Consider the following 16,549-nt stretch of genomic DNA (forward strand, 5'->3'; position numbering starts at 1 on the left):
TTTAATATACAGTATTCTATAGTACACACCCTGTAGTAATAAAGGAACATACGTACCAAGCTTTGGAAGAGAATAGTTCATATTGAAGTATTCTTCAAAATAATCAAACACAGTTAAAGTAGTTTCAGCCGCATATACTGCTGTTTGCTTCTGTTCTGGCTGCACATAGATTCTAAGCTGCAAGAAAGACATGGATTGGGTGAGAACGAGGCTTCTTTATTAAAGGGAAACTAACAACAGCGTCAGTCACACTATCCTCAATATACAGGTTAATAATGCGGGTGATGCTGATTCAAACACAGGCCCTGATCCACTAAGAGTGGAGTTTTCTTTGTGGGTTTTAATTCCCTACAAGTATTTTTCCACTGTATTTACTAAGGTTTCCCTACATTTTGCACTTTTCCCTACACTTTGCTTTTTTTTTACACCTGCTCTGATCTGTCTGGTTTTCCTCAGCTCAAATCCACCACATTTTCTGTGGAAACCTTAGTAAATATGTTGGGATTTTTGTGAAAACGTCAGGCACACGCCCCTTTTTGGTGACCACACCCACTCTTCCCACCGGTTGTGCCCCTGTTTCAGTGTTTTCTCAGTAAAATGGAGTTCTGGCAAATTCTAGCGCAGACAGAATTTCTGGCGCAAGACGCAAGAATCTGCTGCACAACCAGACAAAACATGTCGGGTTTACAATAGTAAATCAGGGCCAGAGTTTAAAAATCCAAGAAGTCTTTCTGCAGCTTCTTCCTCATAATGTCTTAAAAAGGAGGCGGAGTTATTGGCTGGAGGGGACACACCTATCAGCTCAAGAGGGTGGGAAAAGGATTTAGAAAAGGATTAGAAATTTTTTCTAGAAATTTCAACGGAACAACTGCACAGATTTTTATAAGGTAAACTGCGTTTGAATCAGCATCACCCACACTATTACATTGTATATTCAGGTTAGTGTGGGTGATGCTGCAGTCAGATTCCATTTAAACAATTTCACTTTTTTAGCTATACAAAATCAACACTAATACACAAAGAGATGTGTGGCCAACAAACAATGATTTTTAAGCAAAACAATGCTTATCCATTATCTGGACAAGGCATAACGCTTATTCATTGGCTGATTGCTAGACATATTACACAGGGCGATAACGGCCGGTTCGGCTGATAATTGCTCTGAGTATTAGGGCCCTAAGTTAAAATATTGGACAACCTCTTTATAGTGTAAAAGAGTTTCTTAAGGTAGGTGATCTATGGGAGAAGCTTGTAATGAGGCTTTCTTCTTGACTGACACAGAGCTCTATTCGGAATAACAAAGCAGTATGAATTTATTTGCAGGGTAGCTGAAGGCTAACTTAAAACCAGAAATGGAGCCCAAAGTCTTCTTAGTCTTTTTTTCCAAATCATCAATCAACCAGTTTCCTGACAACTACAGTTAAAGCTCAGAACCTCCTACTGCACACAACACTGGCAGGATCTGATAGCGCCACTTTATAGAAAGGGCTGTCAGCAGGGCTCAAGTCCTGCAGGAACATGTGGGAACTGAGTTCCTGCTCTTTTTCCACCCCAGGAACACTGTTTCCATTAGCAGGAGTCCCGCAGGACCAGCCCTTATGTTGAAGAGTTTCCACACCTTTTTTTTTCAGGACTTGACCACTGGCTGTCAGCCCTTACCATTTACAAATGTGGGGCACAACAATAGAACAATTAAAATGTACAGGGGCAACATATATTTAAAGTGAATCTGACACTTTGTTCATATTCACTTAAGCCAATAAATAGGGTTATAGTGCAAATAAACTTGATTAAAAAGAGGTATTACTCACAGGCACCATTGCTAATCCCCCTGCACAGGTGTGGTATACAGAGCTTCCCTGCCTCTGTCCTATCTGCTCCCATATGCCCACACACCCTGCGCTCACACAAGCAAAGGGTCTATGAATATTTATGAGGTGATGGGGCATATGAGACCAAAAGGGATGGAGGCAGGGAATCTCTGTATACCAGCTGCCACCTTCATTGCGCAGAAGGGATTGCTTGTATACAGCCTTAATCTCCAGAACCGGACCAAGGATCCGGGTGAGTTATACCTGTTTTAATCACATTCGCCCACACTATAACCCTGTTTATTGGCTTTAGTGCGGGTGAACAAGATATCACTTAAACAACACAATGTAACTCCAAGTCAATCACACTTCTGTGAAATCACACTGTCCACTCAGGAACCAACACTGATTGACAATCAATTTCACATGCTGTTGTGCAAATGGGACAGACAACAGGTGGAAATTATAGGCAATTAGCAAGACACTCCCAATAATGGAGTGGTTCTGCAGGTGGTGACCACATCTCAGTTCCTATGCTTCCTAGCTGATGTTTTGGTCACATTTGAATGCTGGCGGTGCTTTCACTCTAGTGGTAGCATGAGACAGAGTCTACAACCCACACAAGTGGCTCAGGTAGTGCAGCTCATCCAGGATGGCACATCAATGTGAGCTGTGGTAAGAATGTTTGCTGTATCTGTCAGTGTAGTGTCCACAGCATGGAGGCGCTACCAGAAGACAGGCCAGTACATCAGGGGACATGGAGGAGGCTGTAGGAGGGCAACAACCCATCAGCAGGACCGCTAACTCTGCCTTTGTGCAAGAAGGAGCAGGAGGAGCACTGCCAGAGCCCTTCAAAATGACCTCCAGCAGGCCACAAATGTCCACTCAAATGGTCAGAAACAGACTCTATGAAGGTGGTATGAGGGCCCGACTTCCACAGGTCGGGGTTGTGCTCACAGCCCAACACCGTGCAGGACGTTTGGCATTTTCCAGAGAACACAAAGATTGGCAAACTCGCCACTGGCACCCTGTGCTCTTCACAGATGAAGGCAGGTTCACACTGAGCACATGTGACAGACGTGACAGAGTCTGGAGACGCCGTGGAGAATGTTCTGCTGCCTGCAACATCCTCCAGCATGACCGGTTTGGAGGTTGGTCAGTAATGGTGTGGGGTGGCATTTCTTTGGGGCGCTGCACAGTCCTCCATGTGCTTGCCAGAGGTAGCCTGACTGCCATTAGGTACCGAGATAAGATCCTCAGACCCCTTGTGAGACCATATGCTGGTGCGGTTGGCCCTGGGTTCCTCCTAATGCAAGACAATGCTAGACCTCATGTGGCTGGAGTGTGTAAGCAGTTCCTGCAAGAGGAAGGAATTGATGCTATGGACAGGCCCGCCTGTTCCCTAGACCTGAATCCGATTGAGCACATCTGGAACATCATGTCTCGCTCCATCCACCAATGCCACATTGCACTACAGACTGTCCAGGAGCATCAGGAGCATGCCCAGGCATTGTAGGGAGGTCATACGGGCACGTGGAGGTCACACACACTACTGAGGCTTATTTTGACTTGTTCTAAGGACATTACATTAAAGTTGGATCAGCCTTTAGTGTGGTTTTCCACTTTGATTTTGAGTGTGACTCCATATCCAGACCTCCATGAGTTGATACATTAGATTTCCATTGATAATTTTTGTGTGATTTTGTTTTCAGCACATTCAACTATGTAAAGACAAAAGTATTTCATACAATAAGTTCATTCATTCAGATCTAGGATGTGTTATCTTAGTGTTCCCTTTTTTTTTGAGCAGTGTATATTAAGAATTACACAGAAAATATGAAGGGGCAGAAATATTTTTTTTTGTAGTTGCTGCCCACTCCAGCTAATGGCTGATGCTTCGGAATTAGGACCCCATCTATTAACTTTGAATTATCCTAAAATATATACATGTTCAAAAGCCATACACACACACACACTTACACACATGCATATGAGATCACTTGTCTTACTTTCCTCAGCTAACCACCAGAAAATCCCTGTTTATACCATAGAATAGAACATTGACACATAATCATTTCTAGTCCATAAATAAACATCTAATCAATCAGAATTCTCATTCATCATGCAGTTGCTGTATATGTTTATGATGGACAATGACTGGGAAAGTTTGCTTGATGTAGCTATGTTTTCTGGAATTGGCAAAAAGAAAAAAGTTTTCAGTGTTTTAAAATGATCACTACTTACAGGAATTCCTCGCTTTGACTTTCTTTCTTCATATGTGAACTGGTGAACTGCAAAGGCAACCAAGTATGTACTCATAGGCACAGATTTTTCGAAATGTGTGTGAGACCATCCATTTCCAAGTGCAATAGTTTCCTGAAGGAAAAAAAATCTAAATAAAATGAACAGATACTGCTACTTAAAATATGAGTATAACATAAATATTATGTTGCGCTTTTCCTGCTATATATATATGAATTGTGGCCTTTTGATCAGTCTGTGTTGCTGCTGGCACCCAGTACATATTTTGTAGTGCTGTTTCTCTTGGAGTGATATATATATATATATATATATATATATATATGTACCTCCACAAGTCTGATATGTTTTATAAATCCTTGGGAGGAATATCCAAGTGCCTGAGATGCTGGAGCAAATAGGTACAAAAAGTATCTATATCAACAGTACAACATGTTCTATATCAACATGACTTTAAAGACTGCTTAGTAAGTAAGAAGAAACTGCTCTAAAAGCACCATAAAAAACTCTAGGTTTCATTTTGCAATGGCACATTGGGGACTGATATTTAACTTTTTGGAGAAATGCCTGGTCTTGTCTATTGAAACAAAAATGGAACTGTTCGGCCATAATGACCATGGTTATGAATGGATTGAAAGGAAACGGGGAGGCTTGCAAGCCAAAGAAAGCCATCTCAACAGAGAAGAACAGGGGTGACAGCATCATGTTGTGGGGAATGCTTTACTGCAGGAGGGACTGTTGCACCTTTCAAAATAGATGGCATTTTGAGTAAGGAAAATTATTTGAGGACTGTGAAGCAACATCACAAGATATTATCCAGAATGGACACTTTCAAAAATCTTATTTTGATTCTTGTACTTATTATGGTACAAAAAAAAACATTTCTCCAAAGGTCTTAAGATAGGAAAATTGTCCTCAGTGTCACCGCACTAGCCTGTTGGTACAGGCAAGTAGTGCAGGTGACACTGATGAGAAACATACTTACCTGTCCCCGATCTATGTTCCCGTTCCTGCATTATCTTCCTTCGTTCCTTCCTTTGGGGCATGGGTGGAGCTTCCTGACATCACAGCTGCTGTTTCCCCAAGCCTGCTTGCAGCTGGGTCTAGCAGAGAAGCAGCAGTGGTGACATCCGGAAGCTTCACCCGTGCCTCAAGCCTGCCTCCCGAATGAATGGAATGGAGGAAGATACGGGGAGAACAGAACCATGGATGGGGGAAAGGTAAGAATGGTTATCATCAGTCACCCACACTACACACCTGTACCAACAGGTAAGTGGGGAAACGCTGATAACAGTTTTCCTTTAAATAAATATGTTTTGTTTGTGTTTTTCAGTACTATCTGTTGCAGCAGAATTTTTTTCAGGGTCTCTTATCAGGCTTTCACCTCTCTCTTGAGCATACTTCTAAGAATAATTTATGATTGACCATATCAAAGATCAACATTGATGTGGCCGTAAATCAGCTTAGAAGTAGTTGGTCTTATCTATAGATTTTATTAAACTTGTTTAATTTTGTTGCCTAGAATCATAATGGCATGGCAATGAAGAATTACTAAGATTATAAGCAGCGGACAAAGAGTTATTTCATATTTACCCGCACTGGCATATTGGAGAGAGCATTATACTCCTGTGTGTGGATAATAGAAATTGTGTAAGTTGCTTTTTTATTGGGTTCATCAAAACATGGGAATGACTTGCGTGCGTCTGTTGGCTCATGGTCTGTAGCTGCGATGCTCCTTAGGAAGAAATAAAAAATATCCTGTGTTTTATTGCAGCATATGAGTTTGCTAGATATACTATTTTTAGATCTTACATATGCCTCTCAATGAGTATAATAATATCAAGATGTTACTTATGGCGTAAAGAAACTGAAAGCGTATAAAATCCAAACAGTTCTTGGGGTCTGCCCTATGTATACTGATAATATAAGTGTATATCCACCAGCCCACTCACAGAAGTAATTAATAAGGAATCTCAGCTATGTTCACTTTAGTTCTGTTGACAATGACAAGACCTGAATCCCCCCTTCAAGTGTTATTTGTGAAAACACAATAAATCAGGCTAGTAGTCTTCCTGGGCATATGACCAACTGCACACATTCATGTTTACACATTTCTCTCCCTATTGAAAACACATGTATGCCCAGCCAAGCATACATGTGTATGGGAAAGGTAGATCAGAAGACATAGCTGTTCAACACTATTTAATGTGTATGGTCATTTAAATACATTTTTGACATGTGACACAGGTCAAAAGTTTAGTCAAGACTAAATTCTGAGACCCCCTTCGATCCTTAGATATAGCCGAGTGAAGCAAGCGGCTGTATGCTTCACTCCCTGGCTTGCTGCTCCATCTGACTTATTGCAGTAGATAGACTTCAAAGACTTATAATGGAGCCATCTCCTGCAATCAGTCGGATTGAGCTCTGAGTTGAGTGAAGTGCACATGATCATTGGTCTTCTGTTCAACTGGTAATATCTAATGATTGGAGATTTGAGACCCCGACCAATCTAAACTTTTGACATCTCTGCTCTAAATGGCAACATTATATTTACATGATAATAGCGCATGTCTGCCTTGTGGATTTTAATTCATTATGATCAGAGTACCAAGATTATAAATGGTTTAGCTGTATGTACTGTATATGTGGTCAAATTAGACTAATATAGTAATTTGATAAGTATTTAGAATATTGGGCAGACCAGATGGGCCTAATGGCTCTTATCTGCTGACACATTCTATGTTTTTATAAGTTATATGACCTGAATCCATGGGCTACTACTAACAAATGTTCATGGTCCATGAGTGACATAGGATACATTGGCCCACATTTATCATTGTAGTGTAAGTGAAGCATTTTTTTACACCTTTTTTTTTTGTGTGTGCTGGTAATGTGTAGGAGCACCAAATTTGTTAAATGGTCAAAGAGCATTTGATAAATTTTGTGCAGGTCACATTTTCTGAAATTTCTGTGTACACATCCACCAAAAAGCTACACCATGTCTGGGCTGGTGTAGTTTTAGAGACTTTTCAGTGGCTTTGCGCCTTTTTTTGCTCCTTTTTACAAAAAGGCGCAATGATATCATGATATCATGTCTACTGCCAAAATCAGTGGATTGCAACTCAAAATCAGCAGAAATGTGTAAACAAAAAGGGGCAAAAGAAGGCACAAAAAACCCTGCTTGTGCCTTTTTTGCCCCTTTTTTAGACACAAAAAACAGTCTAAAGACAATGATAAATGTGGGCCAATGAGTGCAAATCTTTAAATGGGCTCTGTCAGCTATACTAACCTGTCTGATTTACCAATTACTTGCATTCCCAATGAAAGAACAATTCTTGAGCATATTTTTTAAGAACTATGGAAATGGTAAGAACAATTTCAGAATTTATCATATATATATATATACATCCAGGAGGGAAAAAAAGAGGCATGGATTACTGCAGAGTTCTAAGAAAATAGGCTTTAGAATTGATATTTTATAGGGAATGCAGGTATTTACAAAACCAGACATCTCAAGAGAACTGACCGGTTCTTTAAAGGTGACAGTTTATGTTTGATAACGCTGCCCATCATCTTTTATGCCTTTAGCCATACATGTCTATGGTGAGCTAATCATCCTTGGGTAAATGTAAGAGAAACAGTTAAAATGATTTTCTGTTGGAAATATGACAGAGCATACACTTTATTGACAAGTCCGTCTGAAAAACAATGAAATCTAGTACATGTACATCTAGTACATTCCTTCAAACAACGCTTGTCCTTAGGTTGTGTATGACATTATAATTTGGCTCTATTTACTTCAATGATATTGAGCTGCAATATCACTCACAACCTTTTTGAAGAACTCAGCTCTGTTCTTCTATTCCTGGGTAACTTCTTTAATTCACTGTGTTACATTCATATAATATGAAATACTTATTATTTACTTTAACCTAAACTGGGAAATGAGGTACAAAAATGATAGTTACATTCAGGGCTGTGGAGTCGGAGTCGAGGAGTCGGACGAAATTTTGGGTACCTGGAGTCGGAGTCGGCAAACAATGCACCGACTCCGACTCCTACTAAATTTAGATTGGAATGTCCCAATTCACAAAAAGTTATAATTAATGACTTCTCTACTGTAAGAATAAAGACCAATGCATGCAGTGCCTCATGTAAATGCCCCTTCCTGGATCCTCCCACTGCCCTATCTTCAGCAGCAGATCAGCACACAAAATGGAGAAGGCAGCAGCTTCTGCCCAACTACCTCTCTCTGCTAGAAGAGCTTAGAAGAACTTGGTGGGCTTAAACTGTTCAATATAGTAGACTGTTGGCTTCCCAGCCAGTAGTCCTGTGGTAATGACATGTATATAGACTGTTTCTTCGTTACTTTATTTCTTGTCACAAAAAGACATAATGCAGGGAGACGACATATAGTGTGTGTGCGTGGGCACAAGATACTGCAACATTTTATGATTTGTGACAAGAAATAAAGTAACGAAGAAGCAGTCTACGTGGTGAATGCACTTGAATTCTTTCTTTATTGGATTTGTGCATAAGTGTTGTATCTTCTATCAAGTCTTGCACCTCCACTGCTTACGTGAATCTATTGCTGCATTGTGTCTACCTGAGTAATAATCCACAGATGTGTGAAGTAGCAGTGCCAGGCTAACTGTTTCTCCCTTACTATTGACATGTATGTTGCCTTTCTTTCCTTCAAGGAATATATAATATACATTCGCATATTAATACAGAAGAGTCGGAGTCGGGGAGTCGGAGTTACAAAAAACTGCGGAGTCGGAGTCGGAACATTTATCTTCCGACTCCACAGCCCTGGTTACATTCTCAGTCACACAAGAGATAACTACTGTACAGTCCTAAACCCTCTCATCTTCACCTCCTATAAAGAATTACTCAGAATGATTTACTGGATCTGTCCATGTGTGACCAGTTTACCTTTGATCTTCTATTACTTGGAAAACTTTACCAACTTCACTTGCTATCTCTGAATTACTGTCACTAATCTTATCTCTAACATCCAGTTGTAAAGCAATATAACCAGTACCCTGGTACATACTTCTATTATAGTATCCAATGTTGTGTAAAAGCTAAAATCACTAGAACTAATGCAAGATCTCTTAAGATTCCAACATGCTGACCTTTACATGGTTGTGCATTCACTTCTGCGCAACTCCCTACTTTGGGAAAAGGTCAGTGAGGTCAAAGAGTTTCTTCAGTACATACAGATGTCACAGTGGCGGTATTATTTATCTCATCCCATATGTTATTTTAATCCAAACTCTTTTTTTTTTTTTTTTTTAAAGGCATGTTACTATTTATGGGAGCATTAATAGTAGCATTCAGAAATATAAGCTGAAATGTTTTAGAAACATATTAGCATTGCAGATATTGAAAAAAAAATCTGTGTCATTTCCTGTAGAATAAGTAAACCCAGTGAACTGTTTACGCAGGCTGAAAGAAGCAACAGAGGTTTGGTTTGGAGAACCTGAAGACAGACTGTAATAAAGCTGTACATATTATTATTATTATTATTATTATCATTATTGCATGTACATTATTCCAAATGAACTGACTTACAGCTGTCACCAATAATTCATATATATAGTCCTAAAGGTGAAAACCTGTTCCCCTGATCAGAATAAGTAACTGGTCTCAATGTTTTCGGTATATATTTCCTTAACAAATACCATTGTATAATTTAACCCTTTCCCAACCCCCCCATCCCCCATTTTTATTTTTGGTTTATGTTTTTTTCCTCCTCACTTTCTAAAATTCATAACTTTTTTCTTTTTTTTTTTCCATTGACAAAGATGTATTAAGGCTTATTATTTGCAGGACAAGTTGTACTTTTTCCTGGCACCCCTCATTTAACCATATACTATATTATGAAGCAAAAAAATATATATTTGTAGGGCAAAGCTGAATTGTTGGGCAATATTTTTTCAGGGTTCAACATACGGTAAAAGGGACTTGCTATAAATAAAGAAAAAACTGCAAAACATTTTTTTAAACTGTGTATCACCATGCTTTATTTTTCACCCATGGAGCTGTGTAAGGGCTTATTTTTTTGTGCCATGAGGAGTAGGTTTTTGCTGGCACCCATATCCAATAAGCTGTGTCATAGTGACTGTATTATATTAGATTTGTGCAAGAAGTTTAAGTTAAGTGTTAAAAAGTACCTGTCACCACATAAACTGTTCTCAACTACCTCTAGGCTATGTTCCCTTACTACTCCTAACACCCCTCCGGCCCTTAAAAACAATTTCAGAGCTTTAAAAAGCTGTGTATCATACCTTTCTTCTTGCTCAATAGTGCAATTTCCCAGCAGGAGAAAGTGGGCGTTTCCCAGCAGGCATGATATCCCTGAAGCCTGCTAGGGGACATCTTCCGCCCTCACAATTTGGCAAAGCTGTGATGTTTTGGTTTGTGTACATTTGGCTTTCTGTTAGAATCTGTGGAGCTTTCACTTTCTGTGCAGCTGACAATCAAGCAGAGAAGCCCTTCCTGAGTTCAGACTCCTGCCAGGCTGGGAGAAGACCGAACTCACTGTATTAAAGGGGTTCTCCACTGGAAAACAGTGTAGAATGTTAAACAGATTTGTAAATGAAAAAGCAAAAGATATGTTGGAGAGGCTCCTGTCAGACTAGTAACCAATAGACCCGAGCTGCTCAAATGACACCTGTACCCACGGTTTCTTTTAAAAGGTTATGTAAAAGAAGAAATTGGGGCTCAGGGTCGTGGAAATTGAATCAATTATTATTATTTATTAATAAAATATATTATGTGTTGTGTCCTGTGACTCACAGGGCCCTTGTGGGTCAGTATAGACACTACACAACCTATACTAAAAATAAAAATGGCATAAAATATATATTAACTCCTTAAGGACCAAGGACGTATGAGTACGTCCTTGGTCCCGCTCCCGTGATATAACGCGGGGTCCCACGGTGACCCCTCATAATATCACGGCGGACCCGGCGTCATAGTGAAGCCGGGACCCGCCACTAATAGCGCGCAGCCCTGATCGCGGTGCCACGTGATATTAACCCTTATCCACGCGCTCAAAGCTGAGCCACGTGGCTAAAAGTGAAAGTAAAAAGTGCCGGTTAGCTCAGGGAGCTGTTCGGGATTGCCGCGGTGAAATCGCAGCATCCCGAACAGCTGTACTACAGGAGGAAGGTCACTTACCTTCCTTCCTGCAGTCCGATCACCGATTGAATGCTTCAAGCCTGAGATCCAGGCTTGAGCAATCAATCGTCGAAAACACTGATCATTGCATCCCTATGGAGATGCATTGAACACTGTTAACGATCATTAAATGCAATGTTATAGCCCCCTATGGGGGCTATAATATTGCAAAAGAAAAGTGTAAAAAAATCATTAACCCTTTGAATTATCCCTTCCCCTAATTAAATTTTGAATCACCCAGCATTTCCAATAATAATAAAAAAACTGTGTAAATAAAAACTAAAATAAACATATGTGGTATCGCCGCGTGTGGAAATGTCCAAATTAAAAAAAATACACCTCTAATTAAACTGCACGGTCAATGGCGTATGCCCCAAGAAATTCCAAAGTCCAAAATAGCGTATTTTTGGTCACTTTTTATATCAAGAAAAGATTAATAAAAAGCGATCAAAAAGTCAGATCAATGCAAAAATGGTACGGACAAAAACTTCAGATCATGGCACAAAAAATGAACCCTCATAGCGCCCTGAACACGGAAAAATAAAAAAGTTATAGGGGTCAGAAGATGACAATTTTAAACGTATAAATTTTCATGCATGTAGTTATGATTTTTTTCTCAAGTAATACAAAATCAAACCTATACAAGTAGGGTATCATTTTAACCGTATGGACCTAGAGAATAAAGATAAGGTGTCATTATTACCGAAAAATGTACTATGTAGAAACGGAAGCCCCCAAAATTTACAAAATGGCTGTATTTTTTCAATTTTGTCGCACAATGATTTTTTTTCCCATTTCGCCGTAGATTTTTGGGTAAAATGACTGATATCATTACAAAGAAGAATTGTTGGCACAAAAAACAAGCCATAATACAGATTTTTAGGTGCAAAATTTAAAGAGTTATGATTTTTTTAAAGGTAAGGAGGAAAAAACGAAAGGGCAAAAACCGAAAAACGCCAGGTCCTTAACCCCTTAAGGACGCAGGACGTAAATGTACGTCCTGGTGCGGTGGTACTTAACGCACCAGGACGTACATTTACGTCCTAAGCATAACCGCGGTCATCGGAGCGATGCCCGTGTCATGCGCGGCTGATCCCAGCTGCTGATCGCAGCCAGGGACCCGCCGGCAATGGCCGACGCCTGCGATCTCGCGGGCGTCCGCCATTAACCCCTCAGGTGCTGGGATCAATACAGATCCCGGCATCTGCGGCAGTGCGCGATTTGAATGAATGATCGGATCGCCCGCAGTGCTGCTGCGGGGATCCGATCATTCAGAACGCCGCACGGAGGTCCCCTCACCTGCCTCCTTGCGGCTCCCGGCATCTCCTGCTCTGGTCTGAGATCGAGCAGACCAGAGCAGAAGATCGCCGACAACACTGATCTGTTCTATGTCCTATACATAGAACAGATCAGTATTAGCAATCATGGTATTGCTATGAATAGTCCCCTATGGGGACTATTCAAGTGTAAAAAAAATGTAAAAAAATGTAAAAGTAAAAAAAAAAGTGAAAAATCCCCTCCCCCAATAAAAAAGTAAAACGTCTGTTTTTTCCTATTTTACCCCCAAAAAGGTTAAAAAAAATTTTTATAGACATATTTGGTATCGCCGCGTGCGTAAATGTCCGAACTATGAAAATAAAATGTTAATGATCCCGTACGGTGCTACTTTTTTAATACATTTTATTAAAAAAAAATTATAAAAAAAGTACAGATCATGGTGCAAAAAATTAGCCCCCATACCGCCGCTTATACGGAAAAATAAAAAAGTTAGAGGTCATCAAAATAAAGGGATTATAAACGTACTAATTTGGTTAAAAAGTTTGTGATTTTTTTTAAGCACAACAAGAATAGAAAAGTATGTAATAATGGGTAATCGTATTGACCCTCAGAATAAAGAACACACATCATTTTTACCATAAATTGTACGGCGTGAAAACGAAACCTTCCAAAATTAGCAAAATTGCGTTTTTCTTTTTAATTTCCCCACAAAAATAGTGTTTTTTGGTTGCGCCATACATTTTATGATATAATGAGTTATGTCATTACAAAGGACAACTGGTTGCGCAAAAAACAAGTCCTCATACTAGTCTGTGGATGAAAATATAAAAGAGTTATGATTTTTAGAAGGCGAGGAGGAAAAAATGAAAACGTAAAAATTTAATTGTCTGAGTCCTTAAGGCCAAAATGGGCTGAGTCCTTAAGGGGTTAAGGGGTTAAAATACAGAAAAATATAAATACAACCACACACTTATAGGATGAACTTGTTCTGAATAGCACAATAAAGGATATGTTCCGTTAAAGGTAAAATCCATTCTGAATAGCACAATAACAAGTATATTCCTTTCACGATCTGGATTGGTAAGCAGGTAGGGGATCCTCTGGATCAGTGACGCGATGACGCGGGCCGTACCGGGGGACCGGTTCTAAGAAGTTACCAGTTTTCACCAGAGCCCGCCGCAAGGCGGGATGGGCTTGCTGCGGCGGTAACTCCCAGGTCGTATCCCCCGATAGCGACTCGACCTCACTGACAGCTGAGACTGGCGTGGTACAGAAGGACTAGACAGAGGCAAGGTCAGACGTAGCAGAAGGTCAGGGCAGGCAGCAATGGTTCGTAGTCAAGGGCAACGGCAGAAGGTCTGGAAACACAGGTTATGGCACACACAAAAACGCTTTCACTAGGCACAAGGCAAAAAGATCCGTCAAGGACAGGAAAGGCAAGTGGGTTTTTATATGTTTGGCACTAAAGAAACAGATGGGAGGTGATTAGCACTGATTTGGAACAGATTGGGCCAGGCACCAATTAATGGTGCACTGGCCTTTTAAATCTGAGAGATCCAGCGCGTGCGCACCCTAGAGAGTGGGACCCCGCATGCCGGGGCTGAGACAGAGGACGGGGCAGGTAATCAGAACGGGATGCGACCCGCAAGCGGACTAGTGCCGCCATGCGAATCGCATCCCCGCCAGCAGCATTGTAGCAGCGCTGCCGGTCAGAGTGAGAGACCGGGGCGCTACAGGAGGACAGACGCCGTGAGCACTCCGGGATGGATGTGGGACCCGGAGCGCTCAGCGTTACAATTTCGTTATAGGAAAAAATCGGTTCTGAATAGCACAATATGAGGTATCTTCCATTAAGACTTTCCTCTATTGGTAAAGTTCAGTTCAATGCGCTAATTAGAGTAAGTGTCAAGTTTATAGTTCCCTGATCTGGGCATATTGGAGAGCCTCTATTAAGGATTCTTTTTTAAATGCGCTTGTGGCAATTCATCTCTTAGCCAATATTAGAGATAGGTAAATGTTACCTTACAGGTTGCGTTGGTCTCTGTCCCTGTCCCGGCTCTCTTTTCAGAGCGCTGCTGGAGACTTGGCCATCTCCCCAATCCGCAGCGCATATAACGGTGGGCTCCGGTTAGATGGACTGCAGCGCTTCTTCTATGCTCCTCGGCTAGAGCTCCCAGCGGCGTCCTCGTGCTGAGGTAACGCGCGCTGTGACGGAATGATTTACAGATCAAGTATTGCCGATATACTAGACAGATGTGTTCCAAAATTGTGCTGTAAGCGATGATATGGATAGTGGTGGTCGCAGATATATTGTTTCAGCTGTATACATTTCAGGACCCCCGTTGGTCCGTTCTTCAGCAGCTTGATATATATTGTATATTGGCACTACTTGATCTGTCAATCATTCTATCCATGAATTGCCATAAGCACATTTAAAAAGGAATCCTTTATAGAGGCTCTCCTGTATCCCCAGACCGGGGAACTATAAACTTGACACTCACTCTAATTAGCGCATTGAATTGAACTTTACCAATAGAGGAAAGTCTTAACGGAATATACCTCATATTGTGCTATTCCGAACAGATTTTTTCCTATATCACGGAATATACTTGTTATTGTTCTATTCAGAATGGATTTTACCTATAACAGAACATATCCTTTATTGTGCTACTCAGAACGAGTTCATCCTAAAAGTGTGTGGTTATATTTATATTTTTATGTATTTTAATATATATTTTATGCCATTTTTATTTTTAGTATTAGTTGTATAGTGTCCATGCTGACCCACAAGGGCCCTGTGAGTCACAGGACTCAACACATAATATATTTTATTAATAAATAATAATAATTGATTCAATATCCACAACCCTGAGACCCAGATTTGTAAATTGCTTCTATTTAAAAATCCCAATCCTTTCACTACTTATCAGCTGCTATATACTAGAGAGGAAGTTCTTTTCTTTTTGAACTTCCTTTCTGTCTGACCACATGCTCTCTGCTGACACCTCTGTCCATTTTAGGAACTGTCCAGAGTAGGAGCAAATCCCCATAGCAAACCTCTTCTGCTCTGGACAGTTCCTGACATGGGCAGAGGTGTCAGCAGAGAACATGTTGTAAGACAGAAAGGAAATTCAAAAAGAAAAGAACTTCCTCTGTAGTATACATCATCTAAAAGTACTGGAAGAATTGGGATTTTTTTTGTAGAAGTCATTTACAAATCTGTTTAACTTTCTGGCACCAGTTGATTTAAAAGAAAATGTTTTTCAAAGCAGCACCCCTTTAATTGTGGCAGGGAACAGAACAGAGCCACCTAGTGGCAGTTTTCTTAAATTACATTTTAAACATATTTAATTTTAAAAGCAAGTGAATGACAAAGTGTCTGCTAATTACACAAGGGACATATATTAAAAGTTGTATTTGGTGACAGGTACTCTTTAAAGTTTTTTCACAGAATCCTATTACTGCACTGTGCTCTATAGTAAGGTTAGGTTCACATGACCGTTCTCTCCCATCACTCTATTCTCCCGTCATTGCTGCTAAACGGACCATACTAACAAACGGATGCAAACTGATGCCATTAAGTGACATCCTGTTGCATCACTTTTTAATCCGTTTGTATCCTTTATTGTCCGTTTTTTTTTAAAATTATTTCGGCCTCCTTCCTGGTTGCTCACACCTCTGCTGAGCATGCCCAGAAGTAATAACAGATCAAAAATGCATTGTAAAAAAATCGGATGCAAACGGATGACATTACAGGCTCATCCATTTGCCATAGACTTCAATGTTAAATTTCATATATCCGTTTCTAAACGGTTAGTTTTGATGGAGAAAAAAATACTGCATGCAATGTCTTTTCTCTGTTAAAAATAACGGAATAGGAACGAAACGAGTGCAAACAGGTGACAAAGGACTTGACATCAATGGGATTTATTTACAAAAGACTTGAAAGGATTTGAGAATGGGCATGAATTAACAGGGACTGACGTTAATGTGAACGAGCCCTAACAAATAGT

At 40.3% G+C, this 16,549-nt stretch overlaps 1 protein-coding gene across 1 annotated transcript in view; it reads right to left on the bottom strand.

The window, feature by feature from the left end:
• The window catches only part of ENPEP (glutamyl aminopeptidase), a 73,402-nt gene that overhangs the window by 45,255 nt on the left and 11,598 nt on the right, over window positions 1-16,549 (bottom strand). The window contains exons 2-4 of the mRNA XM_056564554.1: window positions 5,664-5,805; window positions 4,056-4,187; window positions 57-177 (exon numbers count right to left, since the gene is read on the bottom strand). Coding sequence (XP_056420529.1) covers window positions 57-177; window positions 4,056-4,187; window positions 5,664-5,805 — 395 coding nt within the window. The remainder of the gene's footprint in view (window positions 1-56; window positions 178-4,055; window positions 4,188-5,663; window positions 5,806-16,549) is intronic.

This window comes from Hyla sarda, chromosome 1 (assembly GCF_029499605.1).
Source record: "Hyla sarda isolate aHylSar1 chromosome 1, aHylSar1.hap1, whole genome shotgun sequence".
Lineage (NCBI taxonomy): Eukaryota > Metazoa > Chordata > Amphibia > Anura > Hylidae > Hyla > Hyla sarda.